We start from the raw sequence: 26472 nt of genomic DNA on the forward strand, positions 1-26472 counted from the left end.
TGAAATTCCGTAGTGAATCTTTGCACTGTGATCTTGATATGTATATAATATTTTTAAAGACTGATGAGCTTACATAGTTCAGTTTTCAAAATGTCAAAAAATCAGCAAATTGCTTTTCCAGATTGAAAAGAGGCATTCATATCAGAGGAATTTTCTCAACAAAAATAGCATTATAATGTTAAAATAATAATAATATATATAGTATTGGGGATATTATACTGTACTATACAGTACAATATACTGTACAATATGCTGTACTGTATAGCACAGTTATAGTACTATGTGTTTTAGTATGCCATAGGTTTTGTATCTACTGTCACGATAAAGTGAATTTTATGTATACTATACGCATAAATATTAAGGAATTTATCTATTTTGTGTTTCTCATTTTAGGTTTTATATGAACAGTTCAAGTTTTTCTTGAATCTCTATTTTCTCGTCGTGTCCTGCTCACAGTTTGTACCAGCATTGAAAATAGGCTACCTGTATACGTACTGGGCTCCTCTGGTAAACAGAAAAATGCTATTAAAAAGAGGGTTTTTTAAACTTCAGCTGAAGAGTTCATGTACATATTTCATAGATTTTCATCTGGTAAACTACACTGATGAAATATGTAGCAGAAGTAAAATACTTAATTCAAAGTACAGTATTACAGCAGATATTGCAGAAGGTGTTGTTTGTTAACCTTTTTTATTAAGTGGCTAGTCTGAATCAGTAATGTTCCTTTGTAACAGTTGGTCTCTTGAGAGATTGAAAAGAGGAAAACAAAAACCAACAAACAAACAAAAAAGAAAAAATTTAGCTGGTAGAGAACTTTACTGGCAGCATTCAATACTTGTGTGTTATTTTTTTTTCTGTTTTTGTTCACTATTTTATGTCTTAAGGCTAGGTCATAATTGAAAGCATACATTTTTGCATTCTTATGGTATTGGTTTTGATCCTGTACTTTTTTCACAAAAAAATGCATAAATATTAAAAAATAAAAAAGTCACAATTAAGCTGTGAGTAAAGCAGGAGGAAAAGGTATTTTGAAAATAAGTTATGCATTAAACATGCTTTTCCTGACTGATTGCATTGCCAGTTGCACTGGTTTCCTTTCAGTATGTCTATTATTGAACATTCTGCAGTATATTCTTGGGAAACTGTTCAAATAGTTGCTTCTGACTTACAATTTTCAAACCTCAGGAAAAACTGTCCTCTGAAGAAGAGGCTGTTATGGTAGTCTGCCAGCTATATTCTTGTGATTTTGAATTCATATATTATTTTAACTGAATCATTACCTTTTTTTTTTTTTTTTCGTTTTCCCATCACCATTGCCCCAGGTGTAAAAGCAGACCAGGAAGAACAAATACCTTATTTTCTAAATTTATTTTTAAAATTGTATTTTTCACTAGTGTTTATTGCAAGAGGTGTTCAAGAGGAGTAGTGACATGCTGACTGCTTGAGTAAAGGTTGTTTTTCAGTCATTCTAGTAAATATTCTGGATTGATTTAATTGCTGAGACATAAGACCTTTTAAGTACTGATAAATGAAGAGGCAGTCCTGGAGATTCTTCACACCTCCATGTCCAGACAACTATTGCTGCAACAAAAAACACTTCCAAGACAGAAAAAATGTTCAACTGTGGGAGTTCTAAAATGAATATTTACAAAGGTCTTTGTTAGTGACCCAGTAACAAAAGACAGAAGTTAACCTTGTTTGGAAGTTGGTCTCTTAATTGTGAAGTGCTGTATGTTAATGGGGTAGTAAGGAGAAAAAAAAATCAGGCATATCAGCCCATTTTATCTCTGTCAAAAAAATAAAATAATACTGTATAACACAGAATCTGTTTTGTATAGACCTGTGGGTGTTCTTCAGGGATATTTTGAATAATGTTTCTGGTTTTCACATCTTGCACAAACTGAGATCTTGTTGCTGGTGCTTAGTTTTTGGAAAACTCATTTTTTTCTACTTGAGTAGCTGACTTCCAGGTAAACAAGATTAACTGTATGTTGAGTAAGGCTCAGTATGTATGATGAAAATATAAAACATTTATGTCAGACCCCCTGGGTTGTTATTGTGGCTTGGCAGATGAGGGTATTTTTTTTTTTTTTTTTTTTCTCCTGGAAGAGCATGTAAATTGTTGGGAAATGTTCATCAAGAATAAGAGGAGTAGCTATAACTTAGTTTACTTAGTTTTGGCTCGTGTTTTCTCTCAAGAGTTTAAAATAAACAAAAATTATTCAGCACAATACTTAAAACCACAGAATAGAAGCTGACTGTCTTCTAAAAGGTGGGTGTTTTTTGTCACTCTGCCTCTTCCCCTCCCCTTTCTTCACTTTGCACTTAAATCAAGCACCAGAGTTCTTCAAACAAGGCTGTATTTTACTCCTTTGTTGTCATTTGCATAGTAGAGAATAGAACTCTTCTTTCAAGTCCAACATCCAAGGATGTAAGGGACATAAATTTGATTGGAAGCTGTGTGCTAAAGATTTTTAACCACCTATAAAGAAAGACAACAGAAGGAGTTTTCTTGTTAGATTAGCTTTCAGCTCCCCTTTGGAAGAATGTCCAGTTCCTTTGGGTAAATGAGGAAAAAGGGATGTGTTAAATACTTCCTTATAGTCATGGTCATTTGTATGGAGCTACCCAGCAGGTGATTTCCAGGAGAAATTCTTGAAATTAACACCTCACATTCTGTGCTTTGATTACTGCCTAGTGAATATGATACGTGCAAGTGGCAAATATTGGAAAGCATTTCAAGAGTTCCTTTCTTATGCTACTAAAATATTTCTGTTGTCAAAGCTCATGAAGATAATACAAAATGCTGCCATAAGAGGGGGAAAAACCCTACTGCTCTAAAGCGTAGAGATGGTGGTTAGGGGCACTAGCAAATGGCCATTCAGAATGGCAATGATTTAAGGTGTCTGGAGAAAATGAAGATAAACAATTTTATAAAAATTAGAGAAAACTTTTATTCCAAGTAAAGCAGCATGTCAGTCCTGTCAGATCCTCAGACACTTTTCAGAATATAGTTGACCGATTTTGTAAAGTACTTTCATATTTCTGAGGGTTGAAAATGGAGTTCTAAGGCAGGCCTGTCTGAACCTCCTGCTATCTCAAAGGGCTAAATTAAGATCTGAAACTTGGGTTTAAATAATACTAGCATGTATTAGGGGATTTGGTGTGAGGAGTGAGCAGGAATGTGTTTTAGGCAGTTTCTAATTTAATTGATGTAGCTAGTGTAAACATGAACAAAAAAGAACTATGTAACTATAAGCCTGCAACAGATTAAACCTTAGAATTCGGGGCTGGAAATGCAAAATGCCCTTGCTATTGGAAAGAAATATTGTAGTCAAGACTGTTCTAAAAAAGCTCCACATCTTGACTTCTTTCTGCTGAGAAAGTAGGGGAAGGCTGGCAAACACTGTTGGAATTTTGCAAGAAAGTAGTCTAATGGCTTATATTTTCTGGCATAGGAGGAAAATACTGATGTGTTTCTGAGTCCAAATGGATAATCTAAAGCCTTATCTGTTGGAGGATTTGTGAATAATTTTTTTAGTAATCTTGTATGACAGTAATAAGCTCCCTTTACTGTCATAAAATGTTATTTCTCTTCCACTGATGGAGAAAGACTAAGTACTTGATTTCAAGTAGCCAGAAACCATATCTGAGAAGAATTAGAAAGAGAGAGGGGAAACTCCTACAACTATATCCCTGAACTGTTCTGTATTCCTTTTAGCCAGCATATTATTTGTGTGGCCAGAAACTTAATTATATGTGGAACTCTCTGCACTTCCAGTGTAAGCTGCAGTGGCAGTGTCCTGTGAAGCCAAAACATTTAGATACTTAATTTTTCAGAACAGAACCCTTTTTTTTTTTCTTTGTCAATATTTGTAGTGTGATGGTAAATAAGTGTAAGATGGCAAAAATAATTAAGCATCTGTTACCTTTTCATTTCTATCTGTTAGGCAAAAGGCAGTGAATTTACCAGTATTTGAACTGGAGACTTTTTAAATGTTTGTTGTAAAGTCCCAGATTTTTCAGAAGATGGGGAAATAAGCTTAAAAAACTGTAAATCTGTCTTTTACTTTTTTGAGGCATTTAATTTTTTTTTACATTTCAGTTTATATCTAAATTAGACATAATTTGAATATCCACATTTTCAAATTATATGTATATGGTATACAAGTATGATTTTCCTTTTTGGACTAAAAATTTAACAGATTGAAGAAAACATTTGAAAAAGAAAAAATCCGAATGAATGAAAAAGTAAATATTCTAAGTTCATGTTCTTAGTTTATATAGTGTTCCTGCTTGTGTATTTCTGTTCTAGCATTTTGACAATTCTGAGTTGCATCATTGTATCTTTAACAGGGATTTGTTTTGACAGTCACAGTGGTACGGGAAGCTGTTGATGAGTATCGTCGTTACAAGAGAGACAAGGAAATGAACTCACAGTTGTATAGCAAGCTGACAGTACGAGGTTAGTAAAACCATTTGTATAAATCCTTAAATATTTAATCTTTTTGTCATACACATAGAAAGTAATACTGTAAATCTTTGGCTTGTAAAGGAAATGTATATTACTGTATATATCTTTGAAATATGCTATTTTGCACTGTTACTTCAGTGTGCTGTACTCTGAAATTGATCTGAACAGTAAATCGGCAGCACTGTCAGTTGTATATCAAGTGCATATATGAAATAAGGAATCAGTAACTAAGAAATACAATCTAATAACATTTCTGAGTCTTTCAATCTTAGTAGATATATTTTTACATAAGAACAGGTTGATGTATTGAGAGTCAGATAAGTATTAAAAATACTGTTTTTAATTTTTGCATATCATTTGAAATCATGTGATTGCATAATAGGAACAGAATGCTTTAACATCAGTGGTATTCCCCAGGGCTCAGTACTGGGGCCAGTTTTGTTTAATATTTTTATCAATGACATTGATAAGGGGATTGAGTGTACCACCTCTTTACTGGTGTTTGGGATTGCAGCACCTTGCCCTTGGGCTTGTTGAACCTCATTCGGTTCACATGGGGCTACTTCTTAAGCTTGTCCAGGTCCCTTTGGATGACATCCCTTCCTTCTGTTGTATCAGCTGCTCCACTCAGCTTGGTGTCATCTGTAACATTCGCGAGGGTGCACTTGATCCCACTGTCTCTGTCATTGATAAAGATATTAAACAGTACTGGTCTCAAGACAGACTCCTGAAAGACTCCACCCATCACTGTACATAGAGCCATTGACTGCAGCTCTCTGGCTGCATCCATCTAGCTAATTCCTTATCCACCAAATAGTCCACCCTTCAAATCTGTCTCTCTCCAGTTTGGAGGTGAGGATGTCATGTGGGACCATGTCAAAGGCCTTGCAGAAGTCTGAATAGATGACATCGGTCAGTCTTCCCTTGTTGATTGATGCAGTCACTCCATCATAGAAGGCCACCAGTTTGCTCAGGCACAATTTACTCTTGATAAAGCCGTGTTAGCTGACTTGGATCACCTCCTTATCTTGCACATGCCTTAACATTGCTTTCAGGAGGATCTGTTCCATGGTATTCCCTGTCACAGAGGTGAGGCTCACTGGTCTGTAGTTCCCTGGATCTTCCTTTCTACCCTTCTTAAAAATGGGAGTGATGCTTCCCTTTCTCCAGTCACCAGTGACTTCACCTGACTGCCATGGCTTTTCAAAAATGATGGAGAGAGGCTTGGCAACTACATCAGCCAGTTCCCTCAGGACCCTGGGATGCATGGCATCGGGCCCCGTAGACTTGCATCTGTTCAGTTTCATAAGGTGCTCTCAAACCTGCTCTGTGCTTATAGGGGGAGGGACTCTTCCCCAGCCCTCACCTACACTTTCAGAGACGTGAGAGACATGGGAAGCCTGATTGGCAGTGAAGACTGAGGCAAAGAAGTTGTTGAGTACCTCAGCCTTCTCCATGTCTGTTGTTACCGGCTCTCCCTTCTCATTTATCAAAGGGGTTACACTCTCCTTGGCCTTTCTTTTCTGAACAATGTACCTATAGAATCCCTTCTTGTTATTTTTTGAATCCCTTGTCAAGTTCAGTTCCATTTGTACCTTGGCTTTCCTGATCCCATCCCTACACATCTGGATGTGGCATCTCTGTACTCTTCCCAGGCCACATGCCCCTGCTTCCACTGCCTGTGCATTTACCTTTTTATACCTGTTTGTCCAGCAGCTCCTTACACAACCATCTTGGTTTCCTGCTTTCCCTGCTTGATTTCTTACATGTAGGGATGGAGAGTTCTTGCAGTCTAAGAACAGTGTCCTTAAAGAGTTGCCCATTCTGATGAGTTCCTCTGTTCCTTAAGGACAGCATTTCAGGGGATCTCATCCACTAGTTCTTTAAATAGCTGGAAGTTTGCTCTTCAGAAGTTTTAGGGTCCTGTGTTTGCTTTTTGCCAAGCCCATATATCCTGGGGTCACCAACTCAACCAGGGCATGGTCTCTGCAGCCTAGACTGCTTCCAATCTTAACCTCTTTAGTAAGTTCATAGTTGAACACCAGGTCAAGTAACGCTTCTCCTCTGGCTGGTTTGTCTAATATCTGGACCAGGAATTTACCCTGATGCACTCGACAAGTCTCCTGGATTGCTTACAGCCTGCTGTGTTGCTTTCCTGCAGATATCTGGTTGGTTGAAATCAGGACGAGAGCCTGTGAGCATGATGCTTGTTGTAGCTGAAGCAGGAAAGCCTCATTAACAGGCTCCCCTTGATCAGATGGTCTGCAGTAAACCCCAACCATGAGGTGTCCTTTATTGGTTCGGTCCTCAATTTTTATCTGCAAGCTCTCAACCTGTTCTTTGCAATCTATCCATTTCTTAAAAGAGAGGGCAACATCAACCCCCCCCCCACCCCCCGCTTCTCAGCCCATCTCTTTTGAAAAACTTGTAGCCCTTAATTGCGGTGTGATTCCATTTGTGTGATTTGCCCCAAAAGCCATTGATAACAATTAGATCATAGTTTTCTAATTGCACTGTGGTTTCCAACTCCTCCTGCTTGTTTCCCATGCTGCGTGTCAGTGTAAAGGCACTTCAGCTGGGCTACTGGCTGCATCACCTTTTTAGAGGAGCCCATCCTAATTTGTTTGGGACAATTCACAGATATTTCCCTGTTGCTTCCTAAAGTGTTGGTGTTTGTTTGTTCTTCTCTGTCACTCTGTACATCCCACTCCCCTGCTGAATCTAGTTTAAAGCTCTGCTAAACAGAGTATTATTTACAAAGTAGGATAGTGAGAAATAAAACCCACCTTCCTCACACACTCTTTCTTCCCAGGCTCTACTTCACTCCCAGTTCTTCCTACTCCCAGTGCAGGAGGATGAGGAATGGGGGTTGCAATCAGACCATAACACCTTCTTTGTTGCTCCTTCCTTTACACACTCTTCCCCTGCTCCAGCGTGAGGTCCCTTCCATGGGATACAGTCCTTCACGAAGTGTTCCAGTGTGTACTTCCAGTGGTCTGCAGTTCAAGAACAGCTCCTCCATGGGCTGTAGTCCTGTAGGAACAGACTGCTCCAGCGTGGGTCCCCCGCAGGCTGCAGTTCCCACCAGACAGCCTGCTCCACAGTGGGCTCTTCTCCATGGGCTGCAGCTTCCTTTACAGCACACTGATCCGTGGTGTCGTGTCCTCCACAGGCTGCAGTGTGAATATCTGTTCTGGGGTGGCCCTCCATGGGCTGCAAGCCGACAGTTTGCTCCACCACGGTCGTCTTGACAGGATACAGGAGAATCTGCTCCGGTATATGGAGCACTCACTCCTTCACAGACCTTTTTGTCTGCAGTTTTCTCTCACAGTTTTCTGACTTCTCTCTCACAGAGCTGCAGTTCAGCATTTTTTATCCTTTCTTAGTTATGTTATCGTAGAAGTACAACCAGCATTGCTCACTGGCTCAGCTTTGGCCAGCAACAGGTCTGTTTTAGAGCCAGCTGGAACTTGCTGTGCCTGACATGAGGCAGCCCCTGGTCTTTTCTGACAGAGACCACCCTGACAGCCCCCTTCTGCTACCAAAACCTTGCCATGTAAACCCAATATACCATTTTAAAAAGTACTTGGAAGGTGAGTAAATGGTGAGTAGTCATATTAGTGATGACATAACCTAGCAGCTGTGAGGAATAGGAAACAGTATGGAAACTTGCATTGCTTTCTGGGATTTGCATATAGCAGGGAGCAACGTAGCAACTATTGTTCTTCCCTTCCTTGACAGCGTGAAATAGCTTTATCAGCATTTAGAGATACCACTGTGGGAAAATTGCAAGTGGGATAGCTATCATTTGTTTAACACAAGTGGTTGCAATGCTGGCCTCCAGATCTTTGTAGTCTTTAATACAGTCTGTAAAGAAATAGACTCTTACAGTTTTTCTTTCAAAGGTGTAATTTAACCTGCTATTTGGTTTTAGTGGTTTTTTAGATCTGTTACATGTGACACTGAACACCTTTGAAATAGATACTACATCCTGCCATATTCAATAGTAGTGTTAGTGATCTGAAATTCTTAGTTCTGGAAGCAAGTCTATAGTTTAGAGTTATCGGTGTGATGCAAATGTCAAGACTGAAATTTGCAGCGTTAAGAGCTAACCTTGGTGCCTTTTGTGTCTGTCATTTCACTTTCCTCTCTTGCCTTCTAAACAAGTAGGAGGAATTCTCAGCATTTTTTCAAATATTATGGATATTGGAGGTTCTGGTAAATTGCTAGGCATTTAAATGGCACTTAAATAGCTGTTTTGGAATCCTGATTTCCTCTTTCCCAGTGCATGTAATATTTTGTTAAATATGTGTATTTAAGAAACTTCACTTTGTAGCTTCTCCTAGAAATAAGTCATCAAATTAAAACCCCATTTGATCACCTTGACACTGCTCTTTTCGAGGCATGGAATATAAATGTTCAAATTGTGTAAGACAGTATGTAGCAATTATTTCAGGAACTGACACACAGAGTAGGAATGTGTTCAAAACAGAAGCTTTAAAAATGCCTTTTTTAGTAAGAAAAGGATAGTCAACTTTTACCTACAAATATGTATGTTTATTTCAGCTTTCTAATTTTGGTGTCAGTGTCATCACAGAATCATAGAATGGCCTAGGTTGAAAAGGACCTTAAAGTTTCAACCCCCCTGCTCTGGGCAGGGTTGCCAACCACTAGAGCGGGCTGCCCGGAGCCACATCCAGCCTGGCCTTGAATGCCTCTGGGGATGGGGCATTCACAACCTCTCTGGGCAACCTGTGCCAGTGCCTCACCACCCTCTGAGTGAAAAGCCTCCTCCTAATATCTAATCTAAATCTCCCCTGTCTTAGTTTAAAACCATTTCCCCTTGTCCTATCACTATCAACACATATAAACAGGCATTCCCCCTCCTGTTTGTACGCTCCCTTCAAGTACTGGAAGGCTGAAATGAGGTCTCCGTGGAGCCTTCTCTTCTCCAAGCTAAACAAGCCCAATTCCCTCAACCTTTCTTCACACGAGAGGTGCTCCAGCCCTCCAATCATCTGGACCTGTTCCAAGAGCTTCACATCCTTCTTGTGCATGATTTCATACTTGGTTTATGTTCTGTTTGTTGTTTTTTGTTTATGTTTGTTTGTTCGTTTGTTTTTAAGACACTGATACTCTACAGAAGTAAAGATTCAAGATCTTTGCTTACAATCAAGTCTGAAGCACACATTGGCTTTGCTGTGATTGCTGAGCTAACAATATTTTGAGGTGTAGCCACTTTTAATAATGAAAACATTGTTACAGTCCCCAGTCAAAATTAAGCTTTACTAAAAAATGCAACAAACACATATGTAAAATAATAGATATTTATTCACACTTCTTTCATAATATAGGATTTGTTTATCATAAAACATTCTGAAACTGAAAGGTATTATTTTGAGGCAAAAAGTTGAATTGCCAGCTACGATAAAATTAAACCAAGATCTTTACAGATGTTGAGGATTTAGATACTTATCTGAGCAAATTAATAAAGTCAAGAACTACACCTCTTCAAACTACTTTTATAAGTAACTTTCAGTATAATCTGCCAATTTTTTTTAAAATTGGCAGTACTCTTCAAGTGGAAAAAATCAGTTGGGTTTGCTATACTAAGCTACAGGCTAATGGTTTGGAGAAAGAAGGCTTTGTTACTTGTGAATGAACAAACTTGATACTGATTTAATTAAAAGCCTGAAAATCAATGCCACTGTTAAGAGTTACTTTTCAGAGTGGAACTGCACTTCATATTTCTGTAACATCTTTTTTTTCCCCTAGTGATTTTACGACTTGTGTAGATTTTACAGCCTTTTCTTTGAAACAAGTACTTTTACATCTCAAAGATGGAGCAATTGACATAGAGAGGTTAAGCAGGTTGCCTTTGCTCAAATGGGGAAGTAGGAAGACTAAAAGTTTGCAATGTTCAGTGTTACCTTTTGTTTAATTGTGCTATTCTCATTTTTATCTTCCATGATCACTTCTAGTTAGATGTTTGCCATAGGGAAATACATTTGTAGCAAGATAAGCTACTGTTACTTGAACTGTGGTTAATTATTTGTATAGACATAGTAAATGCAATCTGTTTTGTAAGTTAAAATCTTCTTATACCACATTGTAATAGATTAAAATCAGGAGTTTTTTGACTACCTATTGGTGTTGCCTTTCTGTGGAGTCATTTTTGGCCTGAGGTACTCCCCAGATACCTAAAATACATAAATGACCTGCATATTCTGGAGATATTCAAGGCTTGTCTGGACGCCTACTTGGGCAACCTGCTCTAGGGAACCTGCTTTGGCAGGCTGATGATCTCTTGAGGTCCCTTCCAACCCCTACAATTCTGTGATTCTGTGATATTGCTAAGTGTAAGAAGTACCAGCTTTTTAAGTTGTTGGATTCACACTGGTAACTCTTGAAGTCTTAGAATTTCTTTTTAGTAAGATAAGATCTTGAATTGATATTTGTTCTAGTCAGTGAGTTAACTTTTTATTTTATAATGAGCCATTCTAAACAGAAAATCAAGTGAGAATGGGACTTTGTTTTAAGTGTTGCTTAATTTAGGTAGCAACAGCCAGCTTAATGTCTACAGACTTATTCTGATCCATGAAATAACTGATGTTAGGCAGTTTCCTTTTTCACATAACATGGCAAAATTCAGTTTTCAACCATTCCTTGCTGAATTTGTAGTATGTAACCTTGTATGAGAAGCTGAGATTAATAAAATAATTCCATTTAGGCTTCAAACATGAAATATTTAAGTCTTCACTGCATCTTTAAAGGACATTTAAGAATGCAGTGAATTTAAAAATAAAAGCAAGAACTGTGTGGAATTGAGAAAATATCAGTAACTGCTATACATAAGGAGAGAACAAAGTCTGAAAGCTAGTATGTTTCCTTTAAAATCTGATTGAGAAATCTGTTTTAAAGAGCTACAGTGACATGAGTAATTTGTTTTATTTTTGAACTTCTGTTTATGCCCTGTTCCTAAAATGCTACCTTGCTGAGTTTTTATCTCAATTGACCTTTTTTAAATTGCAAAACAGTCTCTTTCAAGTCATTGTGTCCAGTGAGTTTTGAGTCATTTATACCTGTTATCTGCAACTTTAAAATCAGGTATTTGTCAGAATTGCTTGATAATTATTGTAATATTATTGCACTGAACTAAAATCTGTATTGAAATCTCTTATAATATTAGAATGTCAGCTGATCAAGAACAGGGCACCCCTGTGCTTTTTCAAAAGTTGCTGTTTTTAAAAGAACAAACATTTCTGAATCTAGAGACACAACATTATGTCTGTATTGCTTATAACGTTTCAAACCTACAGATGACTTTGTTCCTGGTATTTAGACCATTTGGAACACAGATGCGTATTCATAAAGGATTGTATCAATTTAATTTAGTTGATCAGGGAAACTGTAAGCAGCATCATTTCCACTGAAAAACCGGCATCATCACCTTTGACTAACTGTAGCTTAATGGTGTCAGTTTTTTTCAGTTCCCCATTATATTGTGTATACTCTAATTATGCTGACTAATAGATACCAGGTAAAACTTTCGTATGGTCTATAATTGACTGCTTTCATACAGGAGTTTGATATTTACTGGTAAGAGACAAGTTCTGTTGCCAGCTCCAAAAGCAGTACTTCAGACAGTGCTCAGGGTATGATATGTAAGTTTAGAATTTTGAAATTACTTCTAAAATCTCTCAGAAGTTACTGTTCTTTCAGGAGCTTCTTTCATAAAGATGCTTACTAATAAAAAGAAACAGTCTTTTCTAATATACTATATACCTAGATTTTGTTTACTTAATTTCTTAAATTTTTACGTGAAATACTTGTTATCACATACAAGTTATTAGTTTTTTCAAATCATTGTAATTCTCTTCAAAAAGCTTTATCTTGAGAGTGTAATGAATTACTACAGACACGTTTCAGTGTTCCAGTTCTGTGTAATTCTGTGTGTTGCTTTAGGCGAAAGCCTTGCGCCTTGGTGGACTATAAAGTCTGGATGCGCAGCCACTTCTGACAGCTTTGGACTTTATTGGTAATTACACAGATGGTGAAGAGTGCTTTGCTACTGAGCTGGTTTTAGTGAAAAAATAGTTTGCAAAACTAATTTATGTAGTGAGTAACATTGTGGTTTTCTTCCCTAAATGCATCTTCACTAAGATGTAGTATTGCATTATTTTAATGTTCTCTGAAATGGTATCCAATGATTCTCATTTTTGCTGGTCTAAAGGAAAGTGTTATTTGCCAGCTTTTCAAAATCTTAAGCTATTTTTTTGAATTACTGCCACATTTTACCATTTAATTTTAGTGGAATGTGTCCTGTCACTCAGTTTCATTGTAGAGATAGCCATGGCTGCTTCCGTATATGTGGAGATAATGAGGCTCTTCCAACAGAATATATTAGATAATATAGAAGATACTCTGTAGCATTAGTCACCTAGAAAGCAGTCTGATAAGGAAACTTTTCTATTCATGATGTGAAATTCCCAGGATTACTAGACTGCGTACAAGTAAAGATGATGTGTAGGTTCCTGTCGATATACTTGGCACTAGGAGTCTTTGCTTTTTGTCTGCCTTAGAGTGCCACAAATGAATATGCTACCTTGTCAGTAGAACTGTTAGTGTCTTTTGATCTTTACTGTACATGCTATTATAACATGACTGGAAGTTTCAGTTGTTCAAGTTGATAAAATTGCTGTTAGTTTCATTTGATTTAGTATTGCTGAATAGTTATGGTCATACGTGACTGTAGGTGGCACAGATCTGAGACTTAACACAGCTTAAATACTTGGATTTTTGTGGTTGTTATTATCATAACCAGTTAATTGAGTTGTTTATCACAGAATCATAGACTTTATCAAAGAGATAAACTGTTGAAAGTTGTTAGGAGAGAAATTGAGAACAGAATAGGAAATGCTATGTTTTTGGTAAATCTACCAGACTTAGAAAGCAAATTAAGATTACCATTTGTTTTAGTATATACTGTTTACTTCTAGTCAAAACTTGTGAATTTATAAAGAGAATTCACAGGCTTGTACAGTTAAGCAGTCTAAATGCGTTGATTTCATATTAGACTGCTCTCCTAGTGGCTGATCTTTAGTACAAGTTACTTTAGATTCCTTTAAAAAAAAAAAAAGGCAAAGACACTTACTTCATTCTCTACGAGACACTTAACTTCATTGTCATTGTAGTTATCTTGAAACTCCTGTAGAGAACTTATGCTTCTTGCTACACCTTTTTGTACTCAGGTCTTCTGCTCCTCTCTTCACTGTCACAAATGTGTTATAATGGGGTTGGAAGTCAAAATGAAGATATGGTTGGTTACGTATTAAAAAGAGTGGGAGGCAAAGGTGCATTTGGCAACTAAAAAATTGAACTGGTGTAAAAGATTATCAATAATAAAGACTGGCTTTCAGAATTAACTATGCAGGCAGGCCAAAACAACAGTTCTGATCTCCACTGACATTGTTATATATTTCTGTATCTTCAAGTTGCTAGTATCCTGGAAACTTTATTAAGAACATTGATTAATAGTAATTTATTAAATATTAATTTTAATGCAATTTTTAAAATGTATTAAGTCAATTAAAGGAGTAAATTCATTGTTAAGTAGACTGAATTAAACATAAAAAAGTTATTTTTTGCATGAAATGTGACTTTAAAGTGCCGAAAATAACCATAAGGTAAATTTTACTGCCTTTGACTAAATGCACATATAAACGTAAGGAATTTTCTGAGATTGTGTTTAGCTGATCTCTTCATTGAGCGTTACAATGAAGAGGTCTCCTAGATTTGGACGCTACCTTAGTTTTTGTCATAGAACTTTGAGAAATGATAGAATGTGCATTAAAAATCTGCTATTCATAATACTTTCTATTAAATTCCAAATTGTTTGCCGTACCTGCTATGCTTTTGTGGGCCATCTTTTCTAATTTATTTGGTCTGGTTTTGATTTTGAGTCTTTTTTTTTTTTTTTAAAGAACCTAACCATGTTTTGATATAACTTACCTGATACCTGCTGCTTGGAAATAATATACTGTTTCTGATGGAAAGAGAGAGATATTTCATATGGGTCTGTCTATGTTTTTGCTTGTCAGGCTGTGTAGATATGTGTATGTTTATATCGTGAGTTAACAGGTCTGAATTGACCACCTGTTATATCTTGGAAGAGGATGTTGGTATATCATGACTTGTACTTTGTCTACAGGGTTTGTTTGTTGGTTGTATTTTTGTTTTTGTTTTGTTTTTTTTTTTTAACTCCAGGAAGCAACATTTTCTGGAGTTGTAGCAAGGACCTGGGACTACAACTCCTCAATTTTCATGAGATCTACATTAACTCTTCTTGGGCAGTAGCTTACCCTCTCTGTCTGAGTTCTTCAGTCAATCAAATAAGAATATTAAAACTTAACTGTCTTAAAAACATTAATATATCTACAGAACATAGAGAATTAAAATCAGTATTTGTGCTGTTTCTGAATATGAGTTGTTCACAACAGTTACCGAATGAAGAGCTCTAGAGAGTGGACACCCTCAATTTCAGCTTTTAATATTTTACTTTTCTAAAATGAAGTCTCCAGGCATTTCTTCTGACTTGAGAGGGACTTACCTCTTTTCCACTATGATTGCCAACAAGTTTCAGACAGTGCCACTTACATCAGTAACTTCTGGGGCTGAGCAACACTACCTTTTGGTAACTGGGCTGTGGATAACAACTCATATGTGTGAGATGCTCCAGGACTGAGCGTAGTAATTCTTGACTTGTCAGAGTTAGAAGGGCTGCCTAGTAGGATGTGAAAGAATCCTTTTACCAGTTTTATAGCTCTATTATTGATATTGTCGATCTGACTTCAGCATCTCTCTAATATTCTTGCAGTAGCTAACTGGTTACAAAACTATAGACTTTCTTAACAACAGAGTTATTTATTCAAACAGACCAAATCTATTAATGTGTTCTTCAAACATCAATTTTGTATAAATTGTAACATTTTCTCAAAATAATAATGTCTTTAAGTATAACTTGCATTTATATTTTTGTGACTTTTTATTAATGCCTGCTTAAGTTGATTATGTTTGTTTCTTTTTCTTCAAGGTAAAGTGCAAGTTAAGAGTTCAGACATACAAGTTGGAGACCTCATCATAGTGGAAAAGGTTGATACTTTTAAAATATATTTTAGAGACTAAAGATTATTAACATGGTAATTATCTTCTGAAGAAAAGTATATTGAGGTACTTATCTGTGAAGTACTAAGTAAGTAATATTTTAGTTCAAATCTTATTTGAGAAACTTGAAGGAAGTCTCTTTTTGGATATAATTCTAAGCTTAATTGAACGTAAACATTCATTTTATGAATTGTTATATGCTTGAATTTATCTATTGAAGGGAATACAATTACTGAATGACATTCTCTGGCTTGTGCTGTGCTAGATATTCTAAGCTGTCTGACTGCCAATACCTTCCTCCTACTGCTCAAATCCATGTTTTGTGATGTCTGAAGCCTTCTAGGTTAAATTTTTTGTATTAAAAATGGGGGGGCTTTCAAGTTAGTTTTATTGCAAATGGTGAAGGAGAGCTGTGAACTCTTTTTCCACTCTGTATTAGTATTATAATAAAGTCAGTGATGCTTACTTCAGTTGGTTTGTTTTAGTAAGTGATCTGGAAGAAACTCATCTGTAACGAGACCTAAATTCAAGCTATGTAATAAGGAACCTTATGGGTTAGATTTCTAGTTCATCCTCCCTATCATGCTTTGCTGTCAAAGGCTTTTCAGCATACTATGAAGCTGTTGTGACATCCAAATTAACATATTTTTCTTGTCAGACAAAATTTTTATGGAATTTCATTCTGGAAAGGCAACAGACTTTCTTGGTGCTAAGTGATTCCTGTTTTGCTTTGCAAAAAACAGCTAAGCCCTTGATCCTAGAAAGTTACCTCAAGTTGAAGCTTATATCCTTGTATCCAGTCTTGTTTGAGATCTTTTATGGCAAGTTGCTGTTTGCAAGAAGAATAGCTAGTGGAACCTAGTCAGTGATTAGACTTTTCTAAATTTCTTCATGGGATTACAACTATTTAGTGGAATACTATTTAAAAAGGAAAAATCCTTCAACAGATATGCCCTCATGATTCATGTTACGCTTCCTTGTTTGTTAATACTTCTTCTTTTTCTCAAAGAATTTGGAGAACTCATGAATTGTTAGTGGATAGAGATTGTTTTCTTTTTTTTTTTAACAACATATGAGAAACCCCTCTTCTGTTTTTGGTATAACTTCTATTTCCTTCCTTTCTGTTTTTTTCCTGTAGTTTAAAGAAAAGTAACACACCCAAGTGTCATTTGTCTTGCTGCTCTTAAAAATAGATTTATTCTTGTGTAGTTCATGCTATTTCTTGATTTTTTTTTGGTCTGCTCTCTATATCTAATGTCTTGTAGGGACCCTCCAGGCAGCGTATGTTAGCATGGACAAGATTAACATTAATGTGCCTGGGCTGTATGTTTGTGTTTTATTACACCTTGCTATTTTAGAGTTCAGATGGAGGCATCTTGCAGCTGCTCGCTTGCACCTCTTCCAGATCTTCTAGTAGACTGAGAATAAATATTTGCTTTGGCAAAGAAAGAAGCTTTTTAGGTAAAGAAGCTTTTTGGTAAAGAAGCTTTTTAGGGTCTTTATCTTTAAACCTGTAATTAACTATTATACTGTATAGGGAGGATTCTAGTGGCTGCATAAGTAATGTGCCTTCCCTGAAATTTACTGAGATCCATCCACTTGTTGAATCATGCTAGAATTTGGAAAACTGGGATTACTTTTTGGTTATCTGTCTTGTATGAGGTAGATCATTAGCATCTATTTGAGCGTTATTTACAGGAGATTACAGACCATATGTTGTGAGTACCTGAAGTTTGTAATGAAAAAGTAATGTTAAAGATTTAAGGAAGTAATGGGTACAGTTCCTTTTGATGAAGATTTTTCTTGGGTATCTCAGTAAGATGCATATAGTTAGTTGTTTGAATGTTGCATTTCATCCACAAGCTCTCTCCTGCACCATCACAGCTTTTTATATTTATTTATTTATTTATTTATTTTGCTTCTGGCCTAACTGTGGGTGTCTTCAGACTAATGAAATTAAATGTTTTCTGGTTCTGTTTAGAAGTGTATTTTGTTGGAGTAAGCACTTCTCAAATTCGGAGTATGACTCTTAAGCCAAAGAACCAGTCAGGAGTGAAATGTTCAATTGCTCAGTCTAATGGCAAAGGAACAAGTTAACATTGTATTTGACTGGAAGATGCATCAGCAGCATTTCTGCAGTGAAATTAATGACTCATTTGAGCTGAAGATCCATATGTTAACTAGTAACTGCATCACAAATACTAACAACTTAAATGAAAAGCTTTTCTGTACCTGAGCTTTGAATATCCTCTCATTTTTATAGGACTGATCAATTTCAAATCAGCTCTAAGTAACTGCAGTGTGGTTAGAACAGGTTAGCTTTGTGTAATATATCTTTAGTTTCAAATGAAAATTTTGTAAGGTGTTACTATTAGGTCAGGAAAAGGCCTGAAAAGATTGAAATAGTATCCGTTTTTAAAAGCTAAAAGACATTTGTATATGTTAGCTGGAAAACATTCCCCTCCCTCTTGCTTTAAACAGGCATGCTGCTTTCTAGTTGTTTAATCTCCTGGGCTTGTGTTAAAATTATTTATTTATTTATTTTCTATGGATGCAGAGTGCACATGGTTTTCTTCAAGATAATTGAAGGGATGATTTGGTGAGTTAAGATATTGTTATAGTGCTACTGTAGCTTTTTGACTGTTTGGAACACTTTTTGAGGATGTGAAGAGGGCATAACACGATAATAATAACACATTTAATATTTAATAGTAACACGTAATAGTTTTTTAAAACATGTGAAACAGTAAAGCTTTATCTTAATACTTTGAGAGCTTCTCTTGGATAGCAGTAAAGGGACACAACTTTTTTTAATCTCAAGTGTGAAGTGAAATTAAACCAGCTTCTGTAAAGATTGTGACTATTAACATGTAGTGTTACAAAGCATGCAGATGCAAGAAAACAACTGTGAAGTGCCTCTTTGATTTCTAACACAGAAGCAAGCAGGAATATTTTAGTCCATGAAAAAAAGCATACATGATTTTTAACAGTATGTATGGAGAAGAAAGAACAATAAACCTAAAACTAGGGATCTAGAGCCTATGGGCAGTTGTAGGAGAATTGGAAGACTGTGAGGGAGCTGCAAAAGTTTGTTAATAAAGATTTCATGATAATAACATGGTAATAACACGATAAAATGAAGCCCAGCAACTGGAGAAGCACTTAGCTTATGCTGACTGTTGTCTTATCATAGCTAGATCTCTAGAAAAGAAGTCAGCAGCAATGACAAACTGTAAGAGAAATGGAAGTGCTCCTTCCCCAGAGCTCAGATTCAGCTCAGACTTATGAAAACATAGTATTCTAGTAATTTTTATGACTTGTATATCCAGATTTCACTGCGTATCAGTAAACATTTCTAGCTTCATCTGAATGGTAGTTGAGATTACATAGGTTTCTGAATGTTCAAAGTTATATGGGTTCTTGTTTTAACTTGTTTCACTTTGATAAATATGACATGAGAGGGTAAACGTGATTGACATTTTGTTGCTGTTTTCTGTGACAGTATATTACAGAACTTAATTTTCTCAATAATGAGGTGTTAAAGATTTTTACTGCATGCTTGCCATCTGTTTTTGTATAGTCAGCCTTTTATAGTGACTAAATATCAGGTACTCTATCCTTGGAAGGGGATCTTTGCTTTGCTGTGTCAGCAGTAGTAGTGACTTATTTTTTAACTAGAAATGATGTAGTACCTCTCTGCCTACTTCCAAAATATTGAAAACCTGATGGAAAAGGGTATGCCAGTGTTAAGTACTGTTTTTTTCTCACAGAGAAGATAAAGACAATACAGTATCTAGCCTTCCCTGTGTGCAAGAATAAATTCAAATATTTTAATGCATAAAAGGTTTCACTGTCTTATAGGTAAGAAAAGCTAAGAAGAGAGAAGCCATTAAAAAGACATAAAATCAAGATATGTGTTTTCTATTAAAATTAAAAAATGGTCATGTGACTAATTGGATTCTGCCCAGTTTTGTCAGGTATAAAGACTTGATTCTTGAAAAACTCGCCTTGTACCTACTATTCAATGTACTGAATATGAGAGATTCTTCATTGCAGCTGGTAATGATAGTTAAAAAAAAATCATTCTGATTATTAGAACTTCTACTTAAATCTGTATTGGATTGTTAGACTATTATGCGAAATTTATTGTCAGACTTTTGCAAATTTTTAGGGATGTTGGTCAAGTTTTTTAGCTTGTTTACATGCAATTAGAAGTTTGTAGGCATGAAGCTAGTAACCTGAAACTTGTGTGATGGATTTGTCAGAGCTGGTAGGGAGGTTGCAAAAATGTATAGGTAATCTATATTAAGACATATAGATGCCTGTATGTCTGGTCTATTCTTACAGTCATTTAAGGAAATATTTAATTTTGAGTTTACATTTCATTTGTCCCCTCCTTTTCTTTCTTTTTTTTTTTTTTTTAATTTTGCCTAATATGCACACAGGCTATATTATTAAGGTTGACGTTCGTCTTGCTTTTTTCCCCAAATCTGAATATGAAATATTAATCCTGATTGAATCTGGGCTCATAATGGATAATTAATTTCACTACCTTTGTATTTAATGTTGTAAGGCAAAATTTTAAAAATGCTATTCCAATGCTACAGTTGTGGGTTAGGAGCATCTTCAAATTGAGTACTGTTGATATACAGACAAGAACATATATTTTTAACTGTTTGTACTTTTAGAAATGAATGGGAATTGCTGCAACTGATTAAGTATCTATTTATAAAAATGTGTTATTTCAAGGTATGAGCAGAGACTTTTTGCTGTCCATGTAGGGTTTTTAGATAAACTAGAAAATGCATCTATTTTCTAGAATTTCCAGACTCACTCGGTTTTCAAACTTCTTGTTTGTTTGAGATAGTAGGACTGGTCATTGCTTCTGTTTCCTGACTTGCCATCTGCATAGCTCATCTATACTGAACTATACTGAATCAACAGAGAAGATAGCTGTAGTTGTTTCCAATTCCACTTCTGAACCAGTGACCTTGAAAGCTGAACCTATATAATAAAATCTGCAGTTGACTGACATTTATTCAGATCACGCTATTCTAAATGGCACTGTTGTGATTGCATGGTGCTCTCAGGAATGTTTCTTTGTAGTAATTGAAAACTTCACCTAGTGTTAGAACATGTATAATATCCAGGATGTTTTATGGTCAGAAATAATATTGTTATGAGTGGGACTTTCAAGACCTAAGGCAAATGTTACTGTACTGCATTATGTATGGTAAAAAGCATCAGCTGCTTCAGTGTTGTTTTCTGGTGTAAATATGTATTTTTTCTCCATTTTGAGTGAGACATGAATTTTTTTCACTCTGAACTAATTTTCTTGGTTAGTCAGACATAGTATTTTGAAGGTCACAAATGCTGTGTCATATAAAGCTGTGTTTAATTGATTAATTTTCTGAATTTTTGAGCTTGTTTACTTGGGGGGGGAGGGGTGGGTTGGAGAGATGGAGACTGCTATGGATTGCTTTACTTTAAAAAAAAAAAAAGTTCTGACACTCAGTAAGGAGGGGGATGTGATGCCTTTGAAAAGAGTAAAAAGGTGGAGCGTTAAAAATGAGAAACTACATTCCTGATTTCAAATCAAAGCATATTCAAATTGCTGACTTTCTTGTACTTCAGAGTAGTGTTGTCAGTCCTACATCTTTACCTTTAAGGACACTTGACTCAAAACCAAACAAACTAAAATACTCCTCTGTGTTTGTGTTGATTCCTCTAAGAGGTGTTTGAATGTATACTAATGCTGTTTTTCAGATTGTTGCCTAGATTCCTGTTGGGATAAGTATGTTATAGCTGCTACATGCTGTATGTACTTGTGTTGCATGTAAAGATCAGTTTTGAACCAATTACATTTTTCTGTGATTGAACTTTTGTGGGGTATTACATATATCTTCTGCTTTGATACAGTGAATCAATATATTGCTGTGACTAGGATTACTCTAAAATTTACAGACAGGATTCTGTGCACCGATTGATGACTTGAGGTGTTTCATTGTTTAATGTCTTGAAGTTTTCAGGCTAGTATGACTGCTTACCATCTGAAACCCACCTTCATTGCTTTTCTTCTCTATAAAATAACTAAATAGTTTTCTATACCTTGCAGTTTATGAAGAAAATAAAGCCACAATTGAATTACCGCTGTATTAGTTTTGCAATTTGATTACAATTATTCCCCATTTCACACTTCCGTTATAAAGTTTTGAAATGCGTATATACTGAACCTCTTAACTTTTTACATTGAGTAAATTCAGTCAGGTTTTTAAGACTGGAATCCATGAGGTTCATGTATGCCATCTGATTGATGGGTTTTGTCAGCTACATTTATTTTCATTTCCACTCTCACTTCAAACAGACAATTGAGCTCTTCAAAAGTAAAAGATGAGCCTTAGCTGTAAAATGGCTTTCAAGGCAATATCAAACAAGTATACCTTGAACATGAAAACCTGAAATTTATTCTCCAATGGAGCTGCTTTTTGTTTGAAAAATATTGTTCTAAGCGAACCTTAGTGAATTATACCCTCTTAACAAGTAATCTGAAATGAATTTTAAGAAATACATTTTAGCATTAAACGAATAGTCAATGCTAATAATACACTGAGATTTCTTAATTAGTTAAATGCAGTCTGTAAGTGAAAAGTAAATGAATCTTTGTGTTTAGCTTCCGGATTGAGCAGGATGACATGTGGCACACCAGGTATAAGCTGTGATAGAAGAAACTGCATTTCATTACTATCCATCTTTTCTCATTGCCATTTCCAGTGTTCACTCCAGTTCCTGTCAGCTTAGCCTGTCACTTTTCTTTTCTAATCCTGTATATCTTTCAAGTTTTGACATGTTGGTTATTTTTACTCCCCTGGTTTTCCATTCTTAAGCACCGTAGTGGCAATGTGTAACTGGTGCTGGTATATGCTTTGTTCACAAGTGATGGGAGAGCTACATTTTCAGATAGCAGCATGTGTGGGGGATGGCAGTATTGTTCAATCTTGTTTAATTTGCAAAAGCATAGATTGGACTTCTTATAATCAGCAAAAAGTTGGAAACATGATTAGATACAGTGAATTACATACTTGAAAGGGAAATAGCAGAACAAGCCTGCAGCTGTACCTGACCTGGCATGCCGTAGGTACTGAGAAAGAAATTCTATTTTTCTCTTTGTAATGGAGAGGTTTATAAATATGTAAAATTGGAAAATGTTGTTCCATGCCTTGCTGTTTCCTTTGTGTACATTTGAGTGCGTTGAGAGGGAGAGGAGAGCATGAAAGTGAATATTTGGTATATACAATGAGTACAACTTAAATGATGAGATGAATGTTTTAAATTTCACTGTTGTTTTCTTTATCTCTGCTGAATGTCAGTATTTTACGCAGTAAAATATTATTTTTAATATTTCTGTTAGATATTTATATGGTCAAACTACTCTTTTCAGTCATGAAAATGTAAGACTTGGAGGTCTGCAGGTATTTATGATTCATTTACAAAGAACATCTGAAAGGATTAGCTGTTGTTTGCTTATTGTATAATTTTTTGAAAATATTGATTTCTGAATTGCAAACGCTGAATGCAAATTGCTTTGATAAATCCTATTTTAATTGAGTTTCAATCCAAGAGTGACCTTTTGGTGACAGATCTTACTGGACATTCGATTAGAATTCACTTTTTTCCTACTTACGAAAAAATATACCTTTTTTTCCCTCTCAGAATCAACGAATCCCATCTGACATGGTGTTTCTCAGAACATCGGAAAAAACTGGTATGTTTTGATAATTCAAATTGGTTACGTGATAACTTCGTTGTTGCAGTGATATTTTAGATTGTGCATTGTGGTCAAATAAATTGATGGCAGGAGATCTATCTTCATCAGGTTAATGGGAGGGTGTCCATATCTGAGAAAAAGAGTAAACTTGGATTCTAAAATGGGAAATCTTACTGTGAACATGAGACCTATATAGATATGTTCTTCTAAATAGATGATTTTTATGAATTGATGCAACAAAACTTAAAGGTAATGTTAAGACTACTCTAGTATATTAGGAGACTGTTTAATATGACTTCACAGTATTTTAAAGTATTTGTCTAATCATTATCTTGCAAAATATTAGATGTTACTTGATTATATTCAAGTTATTAAATTGAAAAGAACTGAAATCTTGTCCTATTAATGTAACTAAGATGATTTAAAAAAAAAAAAAAGTATTAAAATGACCTAAAACATTTTTTAGGATAACTAAATATTTTACTTTAGAAATAATACTGTCTCTTTGGGCTGTTCCATCCTGGCCCCCATCCCTACACCCCTTGAACACTTTCTCTGAGTGACAGGAAGGAAAATGCTTCTCATAATTCTATTTTTCCTCACATGCTGGTAGGGGAGTACTCAATATTTGGGAAACAAATATCTCCTTTACAGGAAACCTATAAAATAAAGCTGCTTTGATAAAAGTTTGGAAATGACAATTGAACAGCCCCTATATAAGTCAAATGAGTTTCCCTGGTTTGTATTACTACTACTTTTCAGATCATGAAGAGCTGTCTAATGTTTTTCCACAGCACTAAATTTCACAAAGTTAATAGCTGTGATATTCACAAACCCTATATTAGGCGTACTTTGGTATTTTACTATGGCATTGGAGTTCTGTCAGATATGTTTCAGACAAAAAGTTAGATTTGCAGAGGTCATTTGCAAGAGGAAACAAATAGAGAAAACAAATACTTGAGTAGCCTACAGAACACTATTGGAGCTACGTATTTGCTAAAAGAAGAAGAAATTACTATATTGTTAGTGTCTTAGTAACAACTTTGAAATGCTGGTTAGGTGCACTAGATAACCTGTAACTGGTCTGGACTGACAGTTTCCTAGTAGTCTGTATATAGTCTCAATCTTGTTTAACTTCTTTCTGGTTCAGGGTATGTTGGCTTTTCTTTTTATTCTGTCCCACAGTACCATAATTTAATAAAATATGTAATGCTTCTGACAACTCAAAACTCTTGGATCCAGCATGATTATAAAAGGGTTGATGATGTTGCCTTTTGGGCTGCTTGCAGTGTTATCCCTTAGTTCTTATCCAAAAACTGTTTCAGCTGAAATTACACTTGCAAGAAAAGTTATACCTCTATAGAAGAATTACTTTGAACTAGATAACTTGCTTGCAATGCGTAAGCGGTAGAAGGTGTGTTATTTGACATTTTTCCTACTGTGTACTAGACATACTGTATTAGTTAGATATCTAGGCATTTGGAAACAATTGTCATCCTGTCCAGAAGGGGTACGTAGCAGTGGTAGTATCTTCAAATGAAATATGCAGAGAATTCAATATACAATATTCTGTAGTGTTTGCTGTTGTAGGAACATCAAAAACTGTTCATCTGCAGAGAGCTATCTTGCTGTCCTTAATTGGGATCCTTGCAGTGGTTTATATTAGAAGTGTTGTTACTGTTGGAATAAATGAACAAGAACAAAACAAAACAGCTGCCTAGCTTGCAGTGGTGGAAGTTCTTCAATTTCATATTTTGCATCTCTACAGTGTAGCATTTTTACCTCCCTGTTAATTCTTAAGTTCCTGGATTCCAGTATGGGAGGTTTTAAGACATTGTGTTGTGTGCTTTCCCATTAGTACTAATAGTTGAAGGATGAGGCATAGGTATGGTTGTCATTGGTCAATGTGGACCAGAAATGCATCTGCATGGGATGGCTTTGTAACTTTATTGAAATATATATGAAGAGTAAATCAAGGATCACAGTTAATATAAGTAGAACTATCTCTTTGGCAAGGTACAGATGGGGAAAAAGGGAATGTGAATCCCTGTGTCAGAAACGTGGGGAGAAAAAACATTTTTTGAAGGTAAGATAGTTCAAGTCTATGTCAGTATTCAGTGTTTAGGTCTACGTCAGTCAACTTTCTTAGAATGTCTTAATTACGATTTTCCAGTAATTTGCAATCTAGAAAATAAAACTTTTAAAAAGTATTTTACTATTTTAAAAGTTCATTATGTAAGATTGGCAAGTCTCTAAATAAAAATAAAAATTAAAAAAAAAATGGTTGTGAACACTTTGAAGGAGTTGTGTGCCTACTAGGTAAAAGTTCATTATACTGTAAAATGAACAAAGAGCAAATTCAGTGAAATCTGCCCAGAATTCTGATATAAATTATTTCATGTGCACTTCTACTATACATGGAATGTGGTTTTTAGCATTGAAAATTCACTTTGTGTAAACATGCAACAGGCTGACTAGTTATATTCATGTTGTACTCTTAAAAAGAAAAAAAAAAACACTGAACTTCAAACATATGGCAATAATTGTTTTTTGACTAAAGAGCGAACACTTACATCTGTAATTGCTTTTTCTTCGATGTTGTGGTTTTGACTGATTTATGGTTTAATTTATAGACAACACTTTAAATACTTTGTAAAGCACATTAGTTTTTGCATTGTTTTATGTTCTATATGTAATTTTATTTTATCTTCTGTGCAATAAAACAGTTTAACTATAATTTGTTACCATAAATCTATAAAGAGTAAAGCAAAGAGTTTGAACTAATTTTAAAATCCACCTCACTTCCATGTTTTCCCATTTCAGTATTTACACCACATATTAATGTTGTCTGCAGCACTTCAATATCTTGTTTCTTCAGTCAAAAAAGAAGCAATTTGAATTATAATTTGGTAGTTTATGAAGTTCAGCCTAAAACAGTTACGGCTTCTTTTCACCCACGTGTGGTGCCATGGAAGAAATGACGCAGTGCTATGTGCTTTTTTTCCTCCCATCCTCTCCTTCCCAAAAATGCACTTTTAGGAATACAGATTTTTTAGGATTCTTTCTGCTC

The 26472-nt window shown here is 35.5% G+C and overlaps 1 protein-coding gene across 7 annotated transcripts in view; it reads left to right on the top strand.

Moving 5' to 3' along the window:
- Positions 1-26472, top strand: part of ATP9B (ATPase phospholipid transporting 9B (putative)) — a 179146-nt gene that overhangs the window by 34326 nt on the left and 118348 nt on the right. For 5 of the 7 annotated variants that reach the window (XM_083824962.1, XM_083824963.1, XM_083824965.1 and 2 more), the window contains 4 exons: positions 394-507; positions 4357-4465; positions 15567-15625; positions 23348-23399. In XM_083824962.1, the coding sequence (XP_083681088.1) occupies positions 394-507; positions 4357-4465; positions 15567-15625; positions 23348-23399 (334 nt within the window). The remainder of the gene's footprint in view (positions 1-393; positions 508-4356; positions 4466-15566; positions 15626-23347; positions 23400-26472) is intronic. The other 2 variants (XM_083824964.1, XM_083824968.1) reach the window with 1 other exon arrangement.

Source organism: Anser anser (genome assembly GCF_964211835.1).
Source record: "Anser anser genome assembly, chromosome: 2".
Taxonomy (NCBI): Eukaryota; Metazoa; Chordata; class Aves; order Anseriformes; family Anatidae; genus Anser; species Anser anser.